We start from the raw sequence: 26,806 nt of genomic DNA on the forward strand, positions 1-26,806 counted from the left end.
AAGTAGATATTAACACACTTCTCAGACAAGAAAGACAAGGTTCAGAGAGGCTAATGGCTTGCCTATCCCTATAGGACCAGTTGTAGAAATTATGGAAAATTCTGCCAGTTTCTATTAGAGCCATTACACTGTCTGATATAACATGAAAATATATAGTCTGATGCATGTACTAAGCAAATATTGCCTATTATCTGCCCTTTCAATCCACTTTCACATGCTGGTTCTCCTTTCTCCTTCAAAATTGAATTATTTTTCTTTACTCAAAGCCCACCATTGGATATCTTTCCATGCATTTTTACACCCTATGTCAAATATATTTTTGAGAATTTCATACACACATAGGTATTTTTTATCAAGTCAACCCCAGTTCCCTCCTGCTGCGGTGCCCCTGTATCTCCTTCCCACTCTCCCCTCTCTAAAACTCTACAAGATTGAATTCTGAAGTTACAGCTACCCTTTACCCTGCGTCACAAGCTCACCTCGCTTGCTTGCAACTTTCATATTTAATTTTGTGTGTCACTAGACTCCAGATTCCTGAAGAAATGAGTGTCTCTTTTTGGCATAATTTGAGCACATTAATTCCGAATGTCTGCTCGGAGAACACCCATATGTCATGAAATCCATAAAGAAATGTTCCTATTACTTATTATGTGTCGAGTGACTTGCCCAGAATACAAGCTCTGTCAAGAGTTTTTGTAAAGGATGCCTTAAGATCTTAGGTTGTAGTCATGCACCCTCAAAGGGAAGGAGGGTCCCTCAGCCTGGTCTCCTCAAAGTCACCTCTTCGTCAAAACAACGCAAAATAAGACAAAAGAGAACTTTATGTCAGAGAAGCTAGTAGGAAAGCAATTTCAGAAGCACAGTAGAAGCGAGGAATCCAGGCCTGCGCCATTCCGGTAGTGCAAGCCTCAGGTAGGCACGCAAACGGAAGTCGAAGTCGCGGAAATGACGTCAAACGCTCAAGGGCCGAGGCTCCCTCAGCGCGGTGGCTGCTGGGTGCTGCGCGCCTTGCCCCTCTAGCTCCCCTCCCAGCCCGCGTCTCCTCCCCCTCCGCTCGCCTGCTCCCTGGCGTGACTCGGCACTCGCCGCTCCGGGAGGACACGTTGTGGTCGCCGTTCCCGCCCAGGCCCCGGCCTCCTGCAGCCTCTCTCCGTCCTCTCGGGTTTTTTTTCTTAAGTTTTGAGGCCGGAAGCGTCGTGGCCACCCTGCTGGGCTGTCTGTGAGGATGGTGGGAGTGAAGCCGGTCGGGAGCGATCCAGATTTCCAGCCGGAGCTGAGTGGAGCGGGCTCCAGACTTGCTGTGGTTAAGTTCACTATGAGAGGGTAAGGCTGAGTCTGGGTCCTCTTGGCATTCCTTTATGGGTCCTTGCTCCCCGGCCTCCCCGCCCCCATTTTCCGGGTCCCAGTTCTCCTGTCGTCTTATGCTCTGGAATGTCCGGTGGTGACTACAGCACAGGCCGCTACCAGGATTAGGCCTCAGCTCCAGAGTGCGGGTCTCTGATGTGCAGAGTAGGCTTCCTGACAGACACAGAGGCCACTCTGGCGGGTCCCGCCGCTCAGGACATCCCTTCCTCCGAGTTTAAATTCACAGAAGTCTCTGCTCTTGGGGGCGGCCCGCGACGTTTCCAGATTGTAGGAGTCTCAGTCTCTACTACTTGCGCCGCTCCCTATCTTTGGGAATAGCCAACGATCATGTGCATTTTAGTATCTCTGAAAGTGTAATTTTCCAAACACGTTGATTTTTCTTCACCTGCATTTTCTGCAAAGCCTTTGAAAGATCCAGATGAGGTGTCCATCTAGTCGGAATAATCTGTAGTCTTAAGGCCTAGTTGGTGCATTTTGAATTAATGTTGGGACAATGTTTTTAATGCGCATAACGTGTTTGTTCCATGCATCGTTTTGTCTTAGGCTTCTCTGTGTATGCAGATTACAGACACAAAATATAGTTTGTATATGTCACTGGTTAGACAGACCTCTGTGTTTGTCCAAATTGCCTTTTTAACCTGATGGTTTAAGATGCTAGGGATATTCAAAGATGTTAACTGATCTGAAGAACAAAAAGCTGGAGGATCGCTTATTGGGTGTGTAATAATGTTCTCGTCTGCAATTGGAACTAGGCCTAAAAAGCCAAAACTCAGCGTGTATTTACAGAGCCCTTGAATGTAGCAGTACCAAGTTAAAAGGCTTAGAGATCTTCATTTGACCACATGGCATTATTTACACACAAACCAACTGGGTTTATGTAACAGTTTACTTGCCTGTGTTATTGTGTTGTTTGTTTTTTCTTAAAGCCAGAGAAAAATTTAGTTTCTAGTCCAGGGTTCAGTAATGTTACGTATAAGATGTAGCTAGCTTTAGGGGATCAGTGTACAAGTAGAGAAGAAAACAAGTTACTAGGGTTTTGTTGGTGGTGTTTGTTTTGTTTTGGGGCCGATCAGAACTGAAAGGTGGGGGGAGTAAATAGAGTGAAGTAGAGTCCCCACGTGATAGGATACTTTACTAAATTGAAGGGGTCAGGCTCTATCGTGTATTAAGACATATTTCAGAGGAGTGTCAGAATTCTAGAAACATCTTCTCAGCCTTCCATGTTTATAGCTTTTATCCTAGACAAGTAGCTGCTCACAGTGAAAGAGCAGATGGCTTCAACAGGAATCTTATTTGTAGTCTGTCCTGCTTCTGGGCAGTTGCAGTTTTTACACTCTTGTCGCTCGGTGATTTAGTTTGGCCTTACCATGCCAGAGGCAGGATAATAACTAGTTATTGATTGCAGTGAGAAAGGTGGAGAAACGTTGCTACTGATGGAACTTCTGTTAGCAGTGTGCAGTCATTTTTAATATACCTGTAGGAACTGATCGGTAAAGAGCTAGATTACTTATTAAAATGCTTTAATGGAATGAAAATTATGTTTCCTTCGCAAAAACTTAAGGCAAATAAATAAATGCTTACATGTCGAGAACATTTTTAGTTTAAACGAGTATTTAGGTGACATTTATAAATCTAGTGAGGTTGTGTTTTACCCTTAACCTTTTTTCTGTTTTTAAGTATCTTTACCATTCTTTTCAACGTGGACAATCAAGGCATTCCTCCCTGAGGTCATTGCAGTGTTACTGGCTTTATTTATACTTTGTGACCTGCAAGTAACTGTCGATAAGTCTTCTCAGAAACTGCTCAGGGAAAGTTAATGTTACCTCCTTTTAGGTTGAGGGCATAATTTCCTCTAGTACCCGATTGTTTACTTCAACTGTGTATTTTAAGTTAAATTGCATATGCCTTATCGCCATTGCTCTAAGTTTATTTTCCTCAAGCAGTGTGTCAGTGGCTTTGTTTAAGTATCTGCAGCTGCTCTTTGGTATATGCACGGCCTTTGAACAGACTCTGAGCTCTGGTTTTCTTTCTTTTCTTATTTTCTTTTTTCTAACCCCTTTCCTCTCCTCTTCCCCCATAGGAGTTAGCTAGGGTTTCTCTGGCTTTACTGGAACTCACTATGTAGACCAGGCCGGCCTCAAATTCACAAGAGATCCACTTGCCTCTGCTGTCCAGTACTGGGATTAAAGGCATGTGTCACCATGGCTGGCCCTCGTTTTCCTTTTTATAGTAAAATATATATGACATAAAATTGATGATTCTAGTGCTCTGTGTATGCCCTTAGGCTTCTGAGTGCTGGAATTACAGGTATCTACCACTACATGGAGTCATTTTAGCAGTTTCTTTTTTTTTGGGGGGGGGGGTTGTTTTTTTGAGACAGGGTTTCTCTGTGTAGCCCTGGCTGTCCTGGAACTCACTCTGTAGACTAGGCAAGCCTCGAACTCAGGAATCCGCCTGCCTCTGCCTCCCAAGTGCTGGGATTAAAGGCGTGCGCCACCACTGCCTTGCTTTTTAGCAGTTTCAAAGAGTATAATTCAGGGGTGTTATGTGCATTCAGGATATTGTGTAATTTTTACCTTTTTTTTTTTTTTTTTTTGAAATAGCCGTTTCATTCCAAGCAGAAACTCCCTGTTAAGTAGAAATACCCTGGGCTCACTTCTGCAGAAGAACGAAACTCTGGTAGATCCCACTCTCCATGTCCACTGGCTTCCCTGATCATCTACTGTGCTTTCAGCCTCTAGGAATTGGCTTGTTTTAGGCAGTGTATGTGAGTGGACTATGACAATGTATGCTGCTTTTCTTTTCTTAGTCGTTTCGAGTAGTATATTTTCAAGGTTCATCTACAGTAAAGAATGTCTCAGAAGTTCATTCCTTTTTTTCACTTTTTGATGACATTTGTATTTACTTGTAGCTGTTAGTAATGAACACTACCGTGGACATTGGCATATTACATCTTTTTTTGTCTCCGCTTTAATTCATTTTTTTATAAAGATTGCTTTGAATACATTAATTCTGTCTGCATTATACTCTAAAGCCTATCATCAATTCAGTTTATTTATATTTTCCTGGCAAGATGAGAATATTAAGCTATTCATATTGTTAAGAGAGTAAGTTCTATATGTTAAATATCTATTCTGCCAAGATTTCTAAAATAACTGTCTCCAAATAGTTGCTTCTTAAATATGGCCAGATACATTGGGTGGTTGTCAACAGTGCCATTTTATTGTTTTGGTTTGTGGGTATACTAAGCTAAAAGAATGTAGTTTCTTTCCTATTAGTATAATAGGATTTTTTATCGTGAAGTGGTGAATATATCACACTTTTTTTTTCAGTAATTTGAGTCTTCCTGTTATAGACAGTTTCCTCTGTATTATTTTTTCTTAAAGCAGGACTTATTTTGTAATTGATTAGGTATTTATACTTACCATTCAGAGAGGATGCTAGTGGTGTATATGAGGATGTTGACTTCCCGTAGTATGTTAGCTTGTTTGTTTAAAAGTATATTACTGCTGCCTAGTGGTGGCGCATGCCTTTAATCCCAGCACTTGGGAGGCAGAGACAGGAGGATTTCTGAGTTCAAGGCCAGCCTGGTCTACAGAGTGAGTTCCAGGACAGCCAGGGCTACGCAGAGAAACCCTGTCTCAAAAAACCAAAAAAAAAAAAAAAAAAAAGACACCATTATTAACAACCCCCTAATTCTTGCATCCTTGGGCTCCTTCCCTTCACTTTCGGATTCTCACACTCTTAGTTTTGCCTAAACTTAAACTATATAAAAACAGAGTTGTATTTTATAGACTGCTCCTTTTCAAGAGGATATAGTTTCTTCAAGAGTGTGTAGGATATAATATATGCCTATTGCTTTATAAAGAACAGCAGCTAAACACTGGAGATCTCTTATGGACTTTTCGGGATGGTAGGTAAAGATTTTGGAGAGTTTTTAGTTTTGGCGGGGGATTGAACCCAGGGACTCCTGCATGCTAGGCAAATGCTCTGCTGCTGTGCTTTTTTTCCTAGCTCTGTTCTTGGCAGTTGTAAAACTTTAAATGAATGAAAATAATTTAACATCTTTGTGAATTGTGCAATATAGCAGGTGGCCAAAGTGTATTATTTTTATTAATAAAGTTTAATTATTAAAATAAGTGTATTTTATGTGATTTACAGAACCAGTTACAGATACAGCTTCATTTTAGTAACTACAGTACATGTAGAAATGGCCTGTTTGAAACTTATCCTCTATGGAAAAATAAGCCCCTATGAAATAAGGCTTTAAAAATGCATACATTTTCTTTTTTTGTTGTTTTGGTTTTTTTTGTTGTTGTTGTTGTTGTTTGTTTTTTCGAGACAGGGTTTCTCTGTGTAGTCCTGGCTGTCCTGGAACTCACTCTGTAGACCAGGCTGGCCTCAAACTCAGAAATCTGCCTGCCTCTGCCTCCCAAGTGCTGGGATTAAAGGCGTGCGCCACCACTGCCCGGCTACATACATTTTCTTTATCCACGATTGTATATATGTTTATACAAGCCTTGCTCAATATACAAGCACTGGCTATTGTAGAAGGTAGGGGGGAAGAATTTCATGAGTCTCATTTAACGTTAGAGCTAGAAGGAGAAAAATTTATTACTAAAAACTCAATAACTTTTAAAACAAACTGAGATTGGATTAGATTTATGAATTCTCTGTCCCACTTGTCCTTCTGACTAGGGTGTTATTTAACTTTTGGCCTTCAGTTCTTGTTTGTTTGTTTTAGATGTTTTTTTTTTTTTTCTTTTGCCCTGGCTGTCCCCGAACTTGCTGTGTAGACCAGGCTGGCTTCCCATTTGCAGAGATCAGCCTTCCTCTGCCCTTCCAGTGCTGGGATGGAAAGCTTATACCCCACACCTCATCATAATTTGCTTTTTCAGTACTAGTTTACATCTAACGTTATCAGTCGTGGCAGGTTTGAGTCTGCCCTCTGCTATGGTCCTCATTGCCCCACTTACCTGTATTCTTTACTTTCTTGTACTATTTTTGTGAATTCTTTGATTCTACTATATCATAAGTTTTATGTATTTTAAAATTATTTTACATAGTACTTCAAATATTTTTCTCTCCAGTAGTCTTAAATTTTATGTATATTAGGTTACTTAAAATATCTCATGTGTCAATGATACCTAAATATTTATTTAGCCAGGCCTACCTCTATGCCTCCAGAGTACTGGAACTAAAGGCATGTGTTACCACACCAAGCCTTGTTCTTCAGTTCTTAGTAGATAGATGATTATGCTAGGTTACATCAGTTTTATTTTATTTAAAATTTTTTGTGAATTTTGTTCATGATAATTGTAGTTACATATTAACACTTTTTCCCCACTCTCAACTCTTACCATTTCTTCCTCTCCCCTTCAAATATGACCTCTTTATTGTTACATATATACACATATGTGTACATATATGGATATGTAAGGACCCAGGAAGAGGACCCCATCTCAAGTCCCAATAGCGCGCACCCAAGGAGACACGAGAGACTGACTTGATGCAATGGCAAAAGGCAGTTTACTAACAAGGGCCCTTGGATCGAAACTCATCCCACGCAGGGGAGAGAATTTCGATGAAGACCCCAGGAAGTTTAGAACTTTTATAGGGGGAGGCACAAGGGGGAAGGGAAAAGTGGGAGATTCTGGCACGGTTACATATGATTGGATATTTCAAACATCAGCACTTTGCGTAAGCAATCATTTTGACAGGTTGGATGGCCCACTATTTTTGACCATGAAGTCTCAGACCTTCTAGGATAAACACCAGGTGGCCCATTACTCACTTGGGCATGTTTAGACTGGTCAAGATATGTCTTTGGTTGTTTCTACATTTCTGGTCACCTCGTCCCTAGAGGGGCTTGATATTTTTATTATGGCTATTCTCAGCAAGCTCAGCAAGCTGTCCTGCGGTCTTTGCCAAGTTGTTTGTGGTCTCTGCTGAGCTGTTTTAATTTTTACCCTTACAGATACATGCATATACATATATATTTATATACATATATATGTAACAACATCCAATATTTGAAGTAAAGAAAGACCATTTTCAAACTCCTATGAGGTCAGTATTATTCTAATACCAAACAACCAGGTAAAGACACAACAACAACAGGTAGATGATGATGATAGATAGGCAGAGAGAGAATATCAATATAACAAGGACTTAATGGTTAAAAACAGTTACTAGGTTGAGCATGCTAGTGCATGCTTTTAAACCTAGGAAGGCAGATGAGTTCACTTATAGCCAGTAAATTCCAGGCTAGCCAGAGCTACTAATAAGACCCTCTCTCAAAGCAGTGTCTTTTGTTTATTTGTTTACTATCGTTTATGTGTCTGTGATGTGTATTCATGAGCACAGATACTTTGCAGGCAAACATGTGGAGCTGGTTCTCCCTGTCTGCATTCTGGACATGGAACTTAGGCTGCCAGGCTTGCTCAGGAAGCACATCTGCTTGGCTGTCTCACCAACTCCATTTCCTGGTGATTAATGTGATTTTTTTTCCCTAGATAGTGACCAGAAGAAATAGAAATAAAAAGTAAAAGTTTTATCTGGAAGGAGGACCCTCAGCTACAAAGGCATTTTTTGTTTAGGTTTGAGAAAGTTAAAATTAATAAAAGTAAATCTGTCCACTTGTACTTAGTGCTTTGTTCCCTGGAAAGGTTGTATTTTCTTTTGCTGTTTTCATGAGTAAAAAGCCCTCATGTTGATATTTTAAAGTCATCAGATATCAGTCCTTTGTGTTAAGAAATCTTTTCTTACAATTTTTTTTAGTTCCTGTTGTACTTACTACACATTTAAATCTTCAGTTCATCTGGACTTGTTGATGGTGTATTCAGTGAGAGATTTTTTTTCTCCTTGCTGTTGTTTGTCTTTTAAATGTGATTATCCACGTGATCTAGCACTATCCCTGAAAAGACCACCTTTCTCTAGTGCTTGGATTCTCAACTGTTTTATAAGTCAAATGGTTGAATATAGTGTGGCTCTGCTTCTAGACTTAATTAAGTCTTTATCTCTTAGCCAGTTTGTTGCTGTACAGACTGTTTATCCGTACCTGAGCTGCATGGGATCAGTGTTTTCAGCTTTCAGAGTTTGTTGGGATTTGGAATAGTTAATATAGACTTGTATTACGTGCTGTTAATAAAGCTTTATGATAGGTCTTAATATTTTTGTTTTAGCTTTGACCCTCAACTTAGGTTGTCTTTTTCTTATAATTTTTTAAAATTCCTGTTGTACTTACTATTCCATATTTAAATCATTAGTTCATCTGGAATTGTTGATTGTGTATTCAGTGAGAGGGTTTTTGTTGTTGTTTTTTAAATGTGAATAACTACTTGATTTAGCACTATCACTGAAAAGAACCCATAAATGTTAAAATATAAATTTATTAGTTTCATTTTTAAAAATTGAGATCATTTATTAGTCCTAATCCAGGAATATTGATTTTTTTGACCACACTAACTTTTAAAAAATTTATAAACATAACCCTTTATTTATTTTCCTTTGTTTTCTTTGGATGAGAACAAAGACGATTTTACAGTCTGTATCTGTACTCACTAAGGCAATATGGTATTAATATAATATCATAAGTAATCCAAATGAATATACTAGAATGCCTAAAGCCCAGAGTATTAGTGTGCCTTACTTTGTTTAACGTGATAAATGCTTTTATTTTATAGCACGAGTTAGTACGGTCTTTGTATTATTTACTGGATATAGCTCTCTCTTTCTCACAGGTGTGGACCATGTTTGCGGATTGCCCCAGCATTCAGCTCTATGAGTAATAAGTACCCACAGGCAGTCTTCTTGGAAGTAGATGTGCATCAATGCCAGGTAAGGCAGGAGAGTCTTTTTTTCCTTCCTTTTTTCATAAAACACATCAAAATCCTATACTAATATTGCCCATTTTGTTTTTATTCATACTATATGTATTCTTTAGAAGACAGAAAAATGTTAGGATTATTATCAATGCTACTTTGACTACACTGGTTAGCATATTTCAAGTTTTTCTTATATGAGGTGAAATTAATAGGATGTTGTTAAAGTAATAGGTTACCTGGCAGTTCTTTATCTTCTCCTGAGGCATTGGGTAATTGATCACAAGGTATAGCAATACAGTTTTGATTATAGTTTAATCATTTCACAATCTCATCTTCAAAGTTATATGAAGAGTGGTTATACTTTGTGCATTGTTAAGAACAGTATATGTAAGGAAGTTCAGTTTCTCTATTCTGAATACTGCTTTTGTTTTTTTTTTTACATGTTGCAGTAAAAGTAGATTCAATTTATATTTCCCTGATTCCCCTGTTAACTAATTTTTGTGTTAAGTACCTCATTTGTCAATTACCTATTCCAAAAGTTGATTTTTCTTTTGGGTGGCATTCTTGTTCTTACTTTACTTATTTGTAAGTGTTCTTTACACATTATAGGTAAAAGTACTTTGTTTAGTATGTTTGGCAAATATTTTTTTCCCAATCTATGAATTGTCTTTTTTTTTTTTTTTTTCTGGTTTTTCGAGACAGGGTTTCTCTGTGTGTAGTCCTGGCTGTCCTGGAACTCACTCTGTAGACCAGGCTGGCCTCGAACTCAGAAATCTGCCTGCCTCTGCCTCCCAAGTGCTGGGATTAAAGGCGTGCGCCACCGCCACCCGGCTATCTTTTCTTTTTCTAATGGTAGGAGAATGTGTTATTTGGGGCATAGCTCCGTAGGCATATCAGCCTGGTGACTTCAGTGTGTTGCTTGTATGACAGTGTTGTCTGTGCATGCAGAGAATTAAGACATAAAAGAACTGTGCAGGAGTTTTTCATATGCTAACTATTCTTAGTTCATAAGTTTAGTTCACATTTGTGTCTTAGTTTTTATTTTTTTTAAGATAGTACTGTTCTAATAGGTCCCTTCTGGAGTTTAGAGAGGATAACCTTTATACTTTTTTCTTTGAATGATATATCTTCTGTACGTCTTCATAGAATTTGCATATGGGAAAGGACAGATTTGCTTTGCTGGTTTCAAAATCATTGTCATCAAATTTAAATAGTGGTGCTTTGGTTATTATTAATTTCCATTCAGTATTAAATCATAGAACTAGAGCAAAATTTAAAAGCTAGCTATTATTTTTATGATGCCTGAAATCAGTTCTGTAAGAGTAGAAATTAGATGAGAGATGAGGTGACTCTTTTTTTAGATAAAAGACATTGTCTTTGTTTGCCTCTCTCTTTCTTTTTTTTTTATTATTTTTTATTTTTTTGTTTTTTGTTTGTTTGTTTTGTTTTGTTTTTTGCTTGTTTTTTTTTTTTTTTTTCGAGACAGGGTTTCTCTGTGTAGCCCTGGCTGTCCTGGAACTCACTCTGTAGACCAGGCTAGCCTTGAACTCTCAAACTCAGAAATCCGACTGCCTCTGCCTCCCAAGTGCTGGGATTAAAGACTCTTTCTTTGTTTTGATAGTGGTGTGAACTGGCTTTTATTTTTCAGGTAGATAGTTTTTCTTAGCGCCAGTGGTTTGTATTGACGTATCATTACCTTTCCTGTTTTTATAAAATTTATTCTATTTTATTTATTTATTTTTAAACAGTCCTATTTATCTCTGGCTGGCCTGAACTCTATGTAGACCAGGCAGCCCTCACACTCAAGAGATCCGCCTGCCTCTGCCTCCTGAGTGCTGGGATTAAAGGTGTGTACTAGCATGCCCAGCCTTTGGTTATTTCCTTTTTTAAAAATTTTTAAAAATTTTAAAAAATATTTTAATTATAAAAATATTGCCTGCCATGAAGTAGTTTCTGTATTAGAAGGTAATTGTTCAGTTAGATAAAGTATATGACAATAAAGCTTATGTTTTAAAAAACAAAAACAGCTCTTCTCTATCGTGGCTGTATGGGTAATAATATAGCTGTGTCTTCATAGCAACTCCCTTATGGTAGGTCTGCTCTTTAAGAAGATTCTTTTATTCATCTACTTAATGTGTGTGGGTATTTTGCTTGCTTCATGACTGAGTATCACATGCATTTCTGGGTTCTGCAGAGATCAGAAGAGGACATTGGCTCTCCTGGAACTACAGTCATGTAGGTGGTTGTGAGCTGCCTTGGGGTCCTCTGGTAGAACCGCCAGTGTTCTTTACCACTGAGCCTACTTGCTCTCTTAAATAACAAGTAGGAATACATTATTTTATTTTTCTGGTTAAGACATGTGATATTTTAATTTGCTTAAGGTTGTAGAATGAAAAATGAAGATGATATAAGATTTGTTTTAATTTTTAACACTTTAATTTGCTGATTCTAGGGAACAGCTGCCACCAACAATATATCAGCAACACCTACATTTTTGTTTTTTCGAAACAAAGTGAGAATTGATCAGTATCAAGGAGCAGATGCTGTGGGACTAGAAGAGAAAATCAAGCAGCATTTAGAAAATGATCCTGGAAGCAATGAAGATGCAGACATTCCAAAAGGCTATGTATGTCATCAGAAGAGTAAAAACAGTACCTTAAATCTGATGTTACTTGGCGAAATGAAACTTACTGTTTTATACTGTCTCTTTCTGTCTATCTCTTCCTCTCTGTCTTTCTTACTGTCTCTCCTCCTCACCCCAAGACAGAGTTTCTCTGTGTAGCCCTGGCTGTCCTGGAACTCACACTGTAGACCAGGCTGGCCTCGAACTCAGAGATTATCTTGCCACTGCTCTCTCCTCAACCATGCTGGGATCAAAGGTGTGCACCACCACTGCCCAAGTAATAGTTACCATTTTTATACTTATGTAAAATGGCTTAAGTTTTAATGTACCGAATCTCCATATTACTTAACTTCCAATAGTCTTCTTTTGTTTAGTTAGAATCGTAAGTAACTTTAGAATTGAGTGTATGTTAAGAGTAAGGTATTGGTTTTTGTTTGTTTTTTTTTTCATTGTTTTTAATTAAGACTGAAGAACTCAAAATAATATTTTGAAACTACATAGTATGGATAGTTCTAATGCAGTTGTGTGTAGTTTCAAATTATTCAGGAAGGAAGCTGAGTTTAGAAGTAGTTCTTCATGATACTACAGTTGTTTCTCAAGTTGCAGCCAATACATTAAACAACTCCCATTAGGTACAGTCAAGCAGATCAGTGTGTTTCAAGTCAAGCTGAAAAACTAGTCAGGAGGACAGGAGAGCTTGTTTTGTGTACATGGTTTGTATGTGTATTTTTGTCATTGAGTACCTGTAACATAATAATGGCATTCTTTATTTAGAATAAATAATATACAATTATTTATTCTATACAATTAGTTTTTATTTTAAAAAAACCCAATCAGAAAGTGTAAACCATGTTTGATTTGGGATGGATAATTACTGAACTAGGTCATTGTATCTGTCATACTGGTATGCCAGTTATTGAAACAAGTTTTGTGAAAGAGAAAGTTGATTTACAAGTTACCCAAGCATGCAGATCAGAAAACAAGTTTCTAATTTGTGTCCCCAAGGGTGTTATTTAGATACATTTAAGGGATAAAGTAGTTCCAAAGCATGATAAGCAATAGATGGAGGAAAGAAGGTGAAGTAACTGGTGGTTTCTGCAGTGTGGTTACACTGTGCAATCTCACCCTGCATATGTTCAGCAGAAGTGATTAGACAAAGAAGTTCCTGGGGATACTTGCCTAGACTCTACTGCAGTGTCTCTGGTTTCCACTGGCTTGACCTAAAGAAAAGCAGCCTCCAAATTAGGTAACTGTGCCCTTATGACCTATTGTTATCTATAGCTAAGCTAGTGGGATCCTACTAATTCGGTAGTTTCACAGTCAGCATCATCACCTTGATTTTAGTCCTTGGAGTGCCTGGACCTGATTTCAGGCTGTATTTGTCTGGGACTTAGTTCCTAACAACTTAGTTTTCCTTAGTAAGAAAGGACTGCGCCATGTTCTTCCTTAGATGTTATGAAGGGAGGAGGAAGCCCATGAAGTGAGGGTGCAGTCTATTGCTTAGGGTGAATGAGGTTAGGCTGCTGATCTTGTTAGCTTGCCATTCTCAGTTTGCGGTTTGCCCTCTCCTGAAGTCAGTAACTATTTTAAAGCAAACGTTTTCTTCAAAATTACCTCATCTAAAAAGAAGCACAGGTCCAAGTCTATATTTTTTTAATGCTAAAGCCAAATGTTTTGCCTAAGTCCTTGATTTCTTTTGTTTCAGATGGATTTAATGCCTTTTATTAACAAAGCTGGTTGCGAATGTCTTAATGAAAGTGATGAGCACGGCTTTGACAACTGTTTGCGAAAAGACATGTCCTTCTTGGAATCTGACTGTGATGAGCAGGTAATTCAGTGCTCATGTCAAGGCTAGTACGGACTGTCACTATTTACATGTGCTCTTGTTTGTTGTGTTCTCGCCTTTGGCTTACGTCTCTCTTCCAGGTGATGGTCTTTGCCTTTTCTTGTCCTCGTCTTGTGACTATGTCTTTCTTTTCCAATGAGCATTTCTACCTTTTCTTTGTATGGCTCTCAGTTCCTTTGACTCCTGTCCCATCACCATCTGGATCCGTCTCCTTTCTGTGTTCTGTGGGATCTGCCGTGTGCCCTAAAGAACATTGCAGAACTCGTGGTGTGCTCCACTGCTGCTTAGATCGTCACTGTATTGGTCATTTTTTAATACTGCTTTCTATGTTTTTCCCGCACAGATAGTTTGTGTCTGAGCAGGAAAGACTGGTTAGATGAGAGTTCCCATATAAGACTATCCCTATAGTCCCAGATAAAGACATACTGGTTTTTCCTCTTACCTGCATTGCTCTTGCCACAGAAAGTAGGACAATACCTTAATCACACCATCTTTACCTTCTGGGTGCTGCTTTCCTTAATTTACTTTCTAGTCCTCTGTGTGTGCTTGTTTCCTGTTCTACTTGGTCACAGAAGTTCATAAAGTATATCTGCATGTTTGTTGCTCCTTCTACTAAGAGCTGATGGCTCCTTACTGCCATAGGCTGTTTTGCTGACCTGATCTCTTTCTAGCTTTCCCGTCTCACCTGCTTTCTACCAGCATTTCAGCTTTTCACATCATGATTGCTTTGTCTTTTTTGTTTTGTTTTTTTGGTTTTTTGTTTTTTCGAGACAGGGTTTCTCTGTGTGTAGCCCTGGCTGTCCTGGAACTCACTCTGTAGACCAGGCTAGCCTCGAACTCTCAAACTCAGAGATCCGCCTGCCTCTGCCTCCCAAGTGCTGGTATTAAAGGCATGCACCACCACCGCCCGGCCATGTTTGCTATGTCTTGACACACTCTTCTGAGTTAAGTATGAAAAGTGATATAACCAGAGGAAATAGCTGTTTTCTTATACCACAATATGATTTTGAAATAATAAGTGTAAACCTTTTCTTCCAACTAGAGTTGCCTTATGACAGCTTCAGGACTATGATTCACAAATCCCTGTGTATACTAACCTAAAAACATGATAGTGTAGATGGTGGCATTGTCTACTGCTTTGCTGAAATCTTCTGTTAAGGGAAGTCTTTCTTACAGGGTAGGAGGATACCTTTGAACAAATAATATAGTCTTGAATGGACCAAAAATTAATGGATAACTTAGAGCTTCAGAGAGACTCCAGACAGCATTGGGGTCTTAGTTCCTGTATGTGACTGTTAGTGCCTTTGATCCTAATGCCTTCTTTTCCTTTTCTCTCTCTCACTACTCAGAACATTGTACACATACTGAGCTACAGTCCTGGTCCCGAGAGTCCCGTTTTCTGAATTTTATATCTCAGTTCATATGAGGGTTAGTCTCCGCATAGTAGTGTATTGCCTTCCAGTAGTCAAGCAGTGTGGCTAAGTACTTGATACACTAGAAAAGATGTGTGTTGCATATTGAAAGTTAGAACTTATATTTATTTCACTGAGAATTTTGTTTCATTTGTGGGAATGCAGGTTACTTGTCAGTTTGTAGATCTCAAGTTGTTAGCTTCTTTTTCTTTCTTTCTTTTTTGATAATATTTATTTTCTGCATGTGAATGTTTTGTCTGCATTTATGTCTGTGTATCACATGCATACCTGGTACCCTTTGAGATGTGAGAAGAGGGTGTTGGATCCCTGGGACTGGAGTGCTAGAGATGACAGAACCACCATGTGGGTGCTGGGAATTGAAGCCAGCTCCTCTGAACGAGCAGCTAATGCTCATAAATGGCTAGCCATCTCTCCAGCCCCAGAGCCTAAGTTCTTACACATAATTTTAGTTACATTTAGTTACATTTACTGCATTAGTTTTTTCTTTATAAGTGATTGGTGGTGGCAGTCCTTAACTGTCAAAGTAATTTCGGCTTACGGAATCTATATTGCAGTGGTTTTGTCAGATGGACTAAGTTTGTACCACTCTTCTTTATTTTAGTGTCCTTAGCCATTTTGTATATTCCTTGTATTAATAAACCCTTTTATAATTAAACTCTTTCCCCTACAGCTACTTATTACTGTGGCATTCAATCAACCTGTTAAGCTTTATTCCATGAAGTTTCAAGGACCAGATAATGGTAAGTAAAGGACAGTTAATTAAAATCTGACTTTCTACTTTGTTAAACCTGTTGGCTTACATTTAAAACTTCTTTTTTCAAATAGAGGTAACTCTTCTGTGTTGTTCATGGAAGATTATAAATGTCCACATAATGTGGAATTAAGAACTAAAGTAAAAATGTTTGTTTTCCCTTAATTTACAGAGTACTAATTCATTCTTTCCTCCCATTTCTGAATTATTAGCAGTCATTTTTTAGAAACAAAATTGTTTTCAAACTCTTCTTATTTAGGGTGATAAAAATGAGGCTTCAAGTCCTGCTTTTTGTGAGTTATTAATAATGCACTGCCATGTCCATGAATAGCAATGTGGGTTTACAGACTTGGGTTATGTTTCATAAAGCCAGCTGTTCTTTTTCTTTTTTTTCACCACAACTCTCTTTTTTTTCCCCTGTTACTGCTGATGTTTTTGAGAGAGAAGGCAGTCAGGACTAAGGGGCTTCATTTGCTTCAGTTTTCATCTTTTAACTGATTGAAAGTAAAACTTAGTAATTTTATGATGAATTCCTTTTTGGATAAGTCTTAATGCTAATAATGTTTTCCTCCTGGGTAACAAAAAATTAATATGTTTATTTTATAAAAGGTTGTTCACCTGCATATGCTATCAGAATCCACTATCTATATAGCTCTTCACTGATAATGTTATATTTATTATAGGATAGCTTGTTCGTTTGTTTGTTTGTTTGTTTTGTTTTCCAACAGAATATCACTATGTAGTCTTAACTGGCTTGGAGCTTGCTATGTACATTCTACCTGCCTATGCCTCTCAAGGTGTGCCCCACCACATCCAACTCATTGTATGTCTTTTGTCATTGAGGGTAGAGACTTGGTTATGTCTGTGTGCATGCGTGTGTTTTCTTATTCCTAATGAAGAGTGCAACTAGGCTAAGGAGATATCAACAAATAAATATTGGGGGGGAAATTGACTACCGATATTCAGATTAAGTTTTAGTGGAGGTTTTTGAAGATGTGTTTGTTGGTGTGTGCCAACAATGTAGGCCTACACAGGTTTCTGTATAAGATACATTTTATGATAAAGGAAAAGTATTGTGTTTATAGTTTTTAGTGCTTCATTTTTTTTTAAACCATTTTATAGGTCAGGGTCCTAAATATGTAAAAATTTTTATCAACCTACCCCGATCTATGGATTTTGAGGAGGCAGAAAGGAGTGAGCCAACTCAAGCTCTGGAACTGACAGAAGATGACATTAAAGAAGATGGCATTGTTCCTCTTCGTTATGTTAAATTTCAGAATGTTAACAGTGTAACTGTGAGTAACAATTTATCTTCCTCTAATTGGTGGGCAGTATTGCTGAATTCTATGTCCTGGGTGATGCTAAATGATCTCTTTTTTATTTAATTTTTTAATGATTTATTTATTTTTATTTTATGTGCATTTGTGTTTTGCTTCCATGTATGCCTGTGTAAGAATGTCAGATTCCCTGGAACTAGAGTCACAGTTGTGAGCTGTTTTGTTGGTGCTGGGAATTGAACCTGGAGCAGTGAGTGTTCTTAACCACTGAGCCATCTCTCCAGCCCCTCTAACTCTAAATGATCTTTTAAAGTAAAATTTATCCAATAAAGGAGAAATGGAGGTTGACTCATGGGATTTGTCAGTTTGTTCTAGAACATTTACACATAAACTGGAGATACTTATATATACTCTGCCATAACTGGTGACGAGGGCTGGTACTTATGCGAAAATCCTGTTTAATTTTCTAGAATGTAGTCTTTCAGTATGGTATTAAGACTGGCTTTACTTTTTTTTTTTTAATTTCTTTTTTGAGACAGAATCTCACTCTGTAGCCCAGGTTGGCCTGATAGTTACTGTGGTCCACACTGGCCTTGAACTCATGACAGTTCTTCTGTCTCACCCTTCCAAGTGCTGGAATTACAGTCATTAGCTGATATACCCCGCTAAAAATGATTTTGAAAGAGATGACTTTATATTTTAAGAGATAGCTAAGTTTTATCTGAATATTGAGTAGTGCCAGAGATGGATTTTAAGTGATGTATTTATGAAAAGAAAGGAAAAACCAGTCACAGAGCACTAAGTTCAAATCATGCCAAACTAATACACCTTTGTATCAATGGATTATCAGAAGAACCCTATAAGTTCTTTTTCAAGTTACAATGGACATAGACAGTTCTTGTGGTCAATCTGTGTAAGCAAGCTTAGGCTTAATTATCTGAAACATTTTATCTAAAGAAAACTGAAGATGAGGATCACGTTGTAGTAGAGCACTGTCACTCAAGACCCTATGTGTTATATCGGGAAATCGGGCGGTGACTTAAGTGAAGACACATAAGCATACCTGTCACTTTTATGATGATGAAGGTTGAATTAGAATAATAGTTTTGATAAGAGTTTAATTAAAGAAAGATGAATTTTAAATATAAGTAAGCTGGGCACTAGTTTAATAGTGTATTTATTATATTCTTTAAATTGATTAGATTAACCTTTTTGAAAGGAGTTTCGATACTGAAAACAATTAAAATTAATAAGTAATATCTTAGAACAACATGAAGAATTTTCCTTTTATTGAAAACAGGTTTTATTCTCATACAGTATATCTAGATTAGTTTCCCCTCCTCCTCCTGCCTGTTCTTCTCCACTTCCCCTCCAATCTAGATCCACTCCCTTTCTGTCTCTCATTAGAAAAAACAGGCTTCTAAGAGAGAATAACAAAGGATAACAAAATAAAGGATAAAGCAAAAGCTGTTGCATCTAAGTTGGACAGGACAGAAGGAAAAGGGTCCAAGAGAAGAAAGCATAAGAATCAGATCTACTTAGTTATTATATATGTAGGCATTCCATGGAGACACTAAAGTGAAGCTGTGAGGCACACACAGGAGACCTGGTGCAGACCAGTCAATGTAGGCCCTGGTCAGTGAGACAATATTTCAAGTAGAGAACATTTTTAGATTATCTAATTTTTTTAATAGAGGAAAATATTTTTCAAAATCCAGTATAAGTAATATATAAGTAATTCTATTTCTTATGTACCGAGAGAAATTTTAAAATAGAGAGTTTAGAGTCAGAACTTAAAACACATCAGAGAGCAGAACATAGTCTTAGGGGCAGATTGCCAACATCATTTCTTTCTGTTATTCTAGGAAATAGAATAGGTGCATGAATATCAGAGAATACAATTACAGAGATTTCCCCACAGTTGAAAGACTGTGATTTTAATAAAATTATTAGTAGCAGTCTACCATGAGTTTCACACTCTTTTATTGTAGTCTGTAAAGAATTTAATTATGACTTCTGTATACCATCATGCTACATGAGCATGAACTCGCATATGTGGGCATCTAGCCAGGGCATCACCCCTGGAGGAGGTGAGACTTGCAGTGCAGTCAGGGAACAGGCAATCTTTTAGGAACACTAGTGTAAGTGTAAATAATCTTATTTCATTCGTAAAAAGGATGGAAGATGTTTTTATTAAGAAAGCAGATAGATTAAATCTTAAGAAAGCATGGTCATGAAAAATAGATTGTAATTATAAATTACAAATGTGATTTTGTTTTTGTAGTTATTTGTTCAGTCTAATCAAGGAGAAGAAGAAACAACGAGAATTTCATATTTTACTTTTATTGGTACTCCAGTCCAGGCAACAAATATGAATGACTTCAAACGAGTAAGTTTGTGATATTTAAGGAAAATATAAATATTGTTTCAAAGGAAAATTTTCTTACATTTCAATTGTCCTTGCTTTTAAACATAAAGATTCAAAACTGTCTCATGAAAGGATAAATGAAGGTACTATGTTGAGATATTCAACTAAAAGAAGTCTTTAGTAAATATAACTCCTAACTGATAGAATAAATATTAATGAATACATCTGAGTAAAAAAATAATAGTAGAAAATTCTCAGGAATAATGAAGAAATTATAGTTAAATTATCACTTGGAAGGCTTAGTGAGATTTTTAAGGACTTTGCTGATAATGAAAATGTATTTACAAAGACTTGAAGGATTTTATTTTGAAAGAGTAAACACAAATCTTAACACATGGACATTTTTGACTTTCTAAGCACTGTCTGTGTTCTGAAAGGACACATTTCAGCAAATACTTTTAAAGTGGTTGTGTGAGTTTCTCCTGTTTTTATAAATATATGTCTTTATTTTTGAAGGCTGCTACCCTAAGGCTTCCATGAAGCTTACCGTGTATCAAGGACTATGAGGAGTGAGGGTCAACTTCTCACCCTGCTTCCTGAGACCCCTTGTTACTGGTAGCAGCTTTGTGGGTAGCTTTTAAATATGCAGACCCAGATGATAGAGGTGCCACTGGAAGCTTTCTCAGTGCCAACCTGCAGTATACTGGGAAACATGTGACTGTACAGCAAAAGTTGGCCACAGTGCTTCTTTTGGCTATGCCTAGCCAGTGGTCTAGGACCTAATTACCAGGGATGAGTTTCCTTAGGGCTGCCAGTTCACCGAGGATATGCTTCCCAGCACACTTCATGCAGGGACTTGTTTTGTGGAATCAGAACATCCTGAGAAGTCTTTCTCTTTTTTGGTCCTATCTATAGCCCTGACTTAATTGCAGAAAATCAAATTGCTTAACAGTAGATGGTCCAGTGAGGTACATGTGGGCTTTTTTTTTTTTAAAAAAAAATGGAAAGTCTGGATCATACATATGTTTGCTGTTACTTTTCAGTCACTTGTTACTGTCTCATAGCATGATTCAGTCTTAGGAGCTGTAGGAATAATTAAGGACTTAGCTCTGCCATGCCCAGATGTTTCGTATGTGTAGTGTTTAGTCAGAAGAAGCAGGTATAAAGCAGCTTCATTTTTACCCTGTGGGATATATTTTCCTGGAAAAATATGTGAGCAACAAAGATGTTTTGGCTGTCTGCTTGTCTGGCTTGAATTAAATGCACTGGCCTGGCTTTAGCTGTTCTTTGTAGAGTTTGTCACCAGCATAGTTCTTCTATAAGATCTATACTGTATGTCAGGTTAATATCTTCCTACCATTAAGTTTTGATTCAATATCCTGTTTGTTCCTTCAACTGCTTAACTTCTGTTTTTGATGCAAGTAATATTCCCTTCTGCATTTTTACTAGTCAGCAGTATTAATCTCAATCAATCTAGCTGTTTAGTCTTTTCACATTGATTGCCAAAGCTGCTTTTGAGGAGTGTGCTTGCTTGAGAGTATTTGTTTTTTTTTATTATGTTTACCTTTTCCACTTTATTTTAATGATGAAAAAGTAGCAGTTCTTAAACTTTTTGGTCTCTGGTGTCATTTAAAATATGAAGATCAAGAAATGTTTTCGTTCTTGTTGTTGTTTTGTTTTTTTGAGACAGGGCTTCTCTGTGTAGCCCTAGCTGTCCTAGAACTCACTTTGTAGTCTAGGCTGTCACTTTGAGCTCACAGAGATCTCCCTGTCTCTGTCTCCCAAGTTTGAGGATTTAAGGCAGGAGCCGCCACTGCCTGGCCAAGTCGAGTTTTTATTAACGCACTTACTTAGTAGCAATTAAACGGAGCATGCAGGGGTAGTGGTTCACACCTGGGATTATCAGTACTTGGGGAGTTGAGATAGCTTTGCTATCTCGTTTGAGGCCTTCTAGGTGTCAGAGTGAGATTCAAAAGAAAAGGTTTAATTGGAAATTTTTTAAATTACAATTAATAAACCCACTATATATTAGTAACTTTATGTTTTAATACTTTTAATTAAAATAGCATTATCACTTTTCCCCCTTGCCTCCCTCTGGTCCTCCCCATTTTTAAGTTTTGGTAACTATACACCCTCTATCTCAAGTTGTTAGCCCCCTTTTCTTTGGTTGTATTTATTACATATTCATATATTGTGTTGTGTTTTTTACTCTTGTTTTTTGGAATTTCTCTGTATAGCCTTGGCTGTCCTGGAACTCACTCTGTAGACCAGGCTGGCCTCGAACTCAGAAATCCACCTGCCTCTGCCTCCCAAGTGCTGGGATTAAAGGTGTGCGCCACCACTGCCCAGCATGTTTTTTACTCTTAAATCCAATTTTTTTTTTGTTGTTATTTGCTTGCTTTATTTTTGTGTACATGGTTTCAATCCTAACAACTCTGCATCAGAAAGCCATTTAAGAGGCATATCTCTGAGAGAGGATAAGTTTTCTTTTCCCAGAGGTCAAAAGTTGCCCCTAGGTCTTTGCCTAGGTGTATAATCAGGCAAATATAAGATATGGTTTCTTGAGACTTTATCAGACCACCTTGGTGTTATTCATCCCTGTTACTTCTGTATTGATCTCCTCCCCCTTTGGGTCCACTCACTCCATTTCTATCACCTCTGTCCTGCTATTTCCCCTTTCGGGCCCCACCTCCTGCCCTACAGACCTTTATACTTTTCCCATTTCTGTGGTTACTCCATGTTGTCTCTTTATATCTGAAGATGTGGTGTAGGAAGCACAGGTGAGAGGGAACCTGCAGCATAGCATTTGCCTTTCTAGATCTGGGTTACTCTTTTCTAGTCCTTCATTTACCTGCAGCTTTGGTTGAGGTAGGGTGGTTGCTGCAGTGTGAGGCCTTGACAAGAAAGGCTAAACTGGGAATAAACCCTATAATTAGTAAATGATTATACATTAACAGTAATGTTTTTAATAAAAAGCACATTTTTCAGGGCCTGGAAACATAGTTTAATGGTTAAAAGCATTTGTTGCTCTCACAGAGGACCCAGGTTTGATTTGGTGTTTCACAGCAATTTGGAACTCTGGTTTCAGAGAATGAAAAATCCTCTTCTGATCTCTGTGGACACCAGGTACACTCATCATCCACACATACACATGTAGGCAAAATGCTTATACACATAAAATAAAGCTTAAAAAATCCTAAATAGCCCAACTTTTCCAATAGAAAAACCAATTTAATAAGAGTAACATTGCATTGTATTTTTATTAATTACTCACTAGCCTAATAGAGTTCTCATAATAGTATTGGTTTCTGTACTCAGCCTGTTGTAGCATGTGCCATTTGTGCTGTATTTAAAGAGAATGAGAATTCAAAAGAAAATAACTGAGTCTTATTCTAAAGATAGTTTTGACTTCACAGACTTCCTCAAAGAGCAGTTTTATGATTCCTAGCAGTAGTGTTAGAACTGATATAAAAAGAATTTAAAAACAGAATTCAGAACCCTTTGATTTTAAAAATTGAAGTTTTAATTGATTGAGTGCTTTTCTTAGGTATTTTAAGAAAATTAGTATTACATTGCTTTTGTAATTGCTTCTGAGTGAGATTTATTTTGCTTGCAGTCACTAATTTTTATAGGGTTATTTTTAATGTAAGAAAAAATATCTTCAATATAGAAGAACTTAAGAGGATTTATGTGAGATTGGCCTCTTTGGTCCTTTTGTAGAGTACCTTATTAAAAACTGTCAGTGAGCTCTGGATTCCAGTAAAGGGGACAGTAATGTGGTTGACTTTACTGCTTTTGTATTACCATGTCACAGCAACCATTGTCCCTGTTTAAAACAAGATTGCATTCTTAGCAGCCATAGAAACATAACACTTAAAATATTCTCATATGTTTTCAGCACAGTGATATTTTCTTCTTTCCAACCATCTTTAGGAAAGTAGGGGAAAACTGTGGATGAAGAGAGCCTTGATTTGTTTTGAATGTAGAATTTGGATAGAGGAAACCATAGGGATTAGATGCCCTGGATAGAATGGAAACATTGAGACACAGGCATGAAAATACAAAGATGCAGAAGTCATTCAGTGACAAGTCAGATGTGACACTTATCTTCCTAAGTGTAGTTGATCTGATATTGAAAGGATCTATGTTGTGATTTTTGAATTTTCAAAATATATTTGGTGTGTATCCTATATTACGCGAAGATAGATCTGATAACTTTGCTGTAGTGGAGAGAGAGCTACATCAAATGGTTTAATGGATCATGAAGTAGTAAGTTTTAAGTATTTTCAGTGTATGTTCTTCTGTTGTGTGAGTTATTTGTAGATGATTTTAGTTTTCAGCATGTCACTGACCTCCCCCTTATGTCACTAAGTTGACAGAAGCTAAGGTAATATTGATAAATCTTGGTTGTGGATAGTTACTTTAGAAGCCTCTGCATGTTGTCACAGCTTTATAAACTCACCTCAGATCTGCTAGAATAGAACACACCTTCTATTTGTCTGTTTTGGCTCTCAAAGGTGTCATGCATACTTGGGCTATTTGCTGTAAATGCATTCTTTGTGGTGTAGCATGAAAAGCTTGCAGTTTTAACTAAGGGTGAATATTTTCTTTGCTAAAATAGGCTTTCTACATAGATTGCTTTATATTAAATGCAAGTGTGCAAAAAGTGAGAAAATTGGGGCTTCTGCTTCTTAGGAACAAGGCGCATGTGAAAAGTAGACCACATTTTATCACTTTTTATAAAAATAGACTTTTCTAAACTGGCCATTTACCACATACGCTATTTTTATAACACTTCTATTTGTTTATTTTTCAGCTTTTTTAATACAACTCAGTGAACTAAAAGCAGAAGATTTTTTTTTAATGAAGTAATACACAGATAAACTCTGTCTCACTGTCCCCTCCCTGCTTCATTGCTCATCTGTCACCCACCGCTCTCACCCTCCCCAGTTCTCAGTTGTGGCTCCGAGGTTTCTTCAGCTTCAGCATCCGGATCAGCTTCTTGTTACCTAGATTGCCTCAAGCATCTCTTCCTTCAGGCCCACCCCACTCCTGACTCAGTCGGCCCTGTATTTGCTTGCAGTTAGCTGCCTTCATTTTCTTACCACACTAGGCTGCTCACAAGGCAGGGTTTTGTTTTTTAACCTACTGCTGTTTTGTTCAATATTTTGAGAAATAATTTTGAAGTAAAACTTAAATGTTACAAATGCTTTTAAATTTAATTAGTTGAGTAATATTTTTATCTATTTTAAAGTTTTATATTTTAGGAGCAGGAGAATTGTTCTGGAAAGTACAAGTTTTTCTTTTTTTCTCTTTTCATTTCTTTCTTGTTTGTTTTTTTTTTTTTTTTAATTAGAACTAGTGTTACATACTTCCTAGGTTTTAGTTGCAAGTTGTGAGTTTTCACATTGGAACAATATCCTCAAAATCTTTTTTGTGGTGTATCCTCTCATGCTGAACTCAAGGCCAGTTGAAGGACATTCGGACTAAACAACAGGCTGGGTTAAAACACTAATGCAGAAGATCAATGGATTCTTTACTGAATGAAAGCTTTTAACATCTAGTTTTGATGTACCTAGACTTTTGTTTGTCTGGGGTGTAATATAAAGAATTAAGACAGAATGAAAGAGCTTTATGTTTGGGGTAAGAGTCTGCATGGAATGCTGAATTTCTTCTTTTTTTACAGAGAATACATATTGGCAAGTTGAGAGTTGTCAACCTGTGAAACAGTATGCAGACTTGCATCTTCTACTGTATCACATCTTCTAAAATTTTGTTTTACTATTAATTGTTTTCTTTTGCTTAATCTAATAGCTCCATGTTTTGCATTTCCTAAGTAATACAGTGATTAGTAATTTTGTGTAGTGTGTGTCAGCTAAAATTCATTCACGGCATAGGCAGTACCATCTCCCCTGCATTCTGGTGTATTGGTAAAAAAGCCCTGTTTTTCTTACTCTTGTTCACTTTTCTGGTTTTTGATGCTATTGTCCTTTTGATTTCTGAGCTATTCTACTATAGTTTGCATGGGCCAAAGAGGAATTTCTTTAAAAGGTGTCCCTGGCTCAAGTGAAAAACAAACTACGCAAAAACTGAGAAACATCAGTGGACAGTGTTTTTAGGTCTTTTCTCATGAATGACATTGACCCAGCTGTTTTCTATTATACACATGTATTAATGACCTGTGACACTACTATTAAGAACAGAATCACTTTAAAATAAGAAACTTATTACCAACAGACATATAGTTCATTATAAAAGGGATTTCTTTTGAGACATTTATGCTGTGAGAATATCTTATCTAATAACAAACTGTTTAGATAAATTACTCTGAAACACAGAACCATCAGAGAACCTGGTTTCATGACTTACTGATAGATACCAGGTCGGTCTTCCTTCCTTTCTTCCCTCCCTCCCTCCCTTCCTCCCTCTCTTCTTCTCTCTCACCCTCCCTCTCTCCCTTCCTCCCTTCCTGTGCTATGACATTTATAGGAACTTGGCATTTTTATAAACCTTTAGGACTAGATTTTTTTTTAATTCACTCAGATGCAAGGTTTATTTTTTACACTTCTTACAGACCATTTCTAGCAACCAGGGTTTTTTTTTAAAGCTAGAAAAGAACTCATCATTCTCAGTCTGCTTTCATATTGAAGGAAATGTCTAGAAAACATGAATTTAGTGTATCATTTTAAATACGGTTATCTTGTAATTGACATTAGATCTCTAATTGCCTAAAACTAGTACACTAAGAATGGTTTACTCATATAGCATCATCATTTTTTATTATTATTAACTTCTCTAAACTGTCAACCCGGCTTGGAAAAATTAAGTTTATTCTTAAGACAGAATGGGAAGCCAAAAGTAGCTTGCATGTGTTTAATTCCTTGTGTTTAGGGGGAGGGGATGTTACAGTTTGCTGCCACAATAAAGGCACAGTGCATGCAGAAAAGATTCAAGGTTAAAAATTACTACCAGGATAAAAGGACTAAAGTTTTCTGAAAGTCATTATACTAGTATTTTTTAAACATATTTTTGAATCATTAACTTATACATAATTTTTTTTATTTTTATTTTTGTTTTTCTAGGTAGTTGGCAAAAAAGGGGAAAGCCATTAGGGTACAAAAGACACTGGAAGACTTACTGCAGTCAAATTTGCAGCTCCTGGATAATTGCTTGATTCTCTTCGGAAAATGTTAATCTTTTATTTGTTGCCAGTATCAATAAATCATTGCTTTTGTTCAGATGGTATCACTAGTGTTTCTATTGTAATCTTGCTACATGCAGTTGTAAATAAAAGTCATTACTTTTGCCAAGCTTAAA

The 26,806-nt window shown here is 37.3% G+C and overlaps 1 protein-coding gene across 1 annotated transcript; it reads left to right on the plus strand.

Annotated features, from left to right (window-relative positions):
* The first annotated feature begins 1,019 nt into the window (after positions 1-1,019).
* On the plus strand, positions 1,020-26,806 carry Txnl1 (thioredoxin like 1). The gene is made up of 8 exons (XM_028774293.1): positions 1,020-1,323; positions 9,108-9,204; positions 11,644-11,817; positions 13,520-13,642; positions 15,764-15,833; positions 16,967-17,139; positions 19,406-19,510; positions 26,572-26,806. The coding sequence occupies exons 1-8, from the start codon at positions 1,226-1,228 to the stop codon at positions 26,599-26,601; spliced, it is 870 nt and encodes a 289-aa protein (XP_028630126.1). The 5' UTR covers positions 1,020-1,225; the 3' UTR covers positions 26,602-26,806.

Source organism: Grammomys surdaster, unplaced genomic scaffold (assembly GCF_004785775.1).
Source record: "Grammomys surdaster isolate TR1022 unplaced genomic scaffold, NIH_TR_1.0 239, whole genome shotgun sequence".
NCBI classification, from domain to species: Eukaryota; Metazoa; Chordata; class Mammalia; order Rodentia; family Muridae; genus Grammomys; species Grammomys surdaster.

What these genes read in the sequence shown, in the direction of transcription:
- Txnl1 (XM_028774293.1), top strand. Translation starts at nt 1,226, where the DNA reads ATGGTGGGAGTGAAGCCGGTCGGGAGCGATCCAGATTTCCAGCCGGAG. An exon ending in GTTAAGTTCACTATGAGAGG is followed by an intron (nt 1,324 to 9,107) that starts GTAAGGCTGAGT and finishes TCTTTCTCACAG; the next exon opens with GTGTGGACCATGTTTGCGGA. An exon ending in GTTTCAAGGACCAGATAATG is followed by an intron (nt 15,834 to 16,966) that starts GTAAGTAAAGGA and finishes ACCATTTTATAG; the next exon opens with GTCAGGGTCCTAAATATGTA.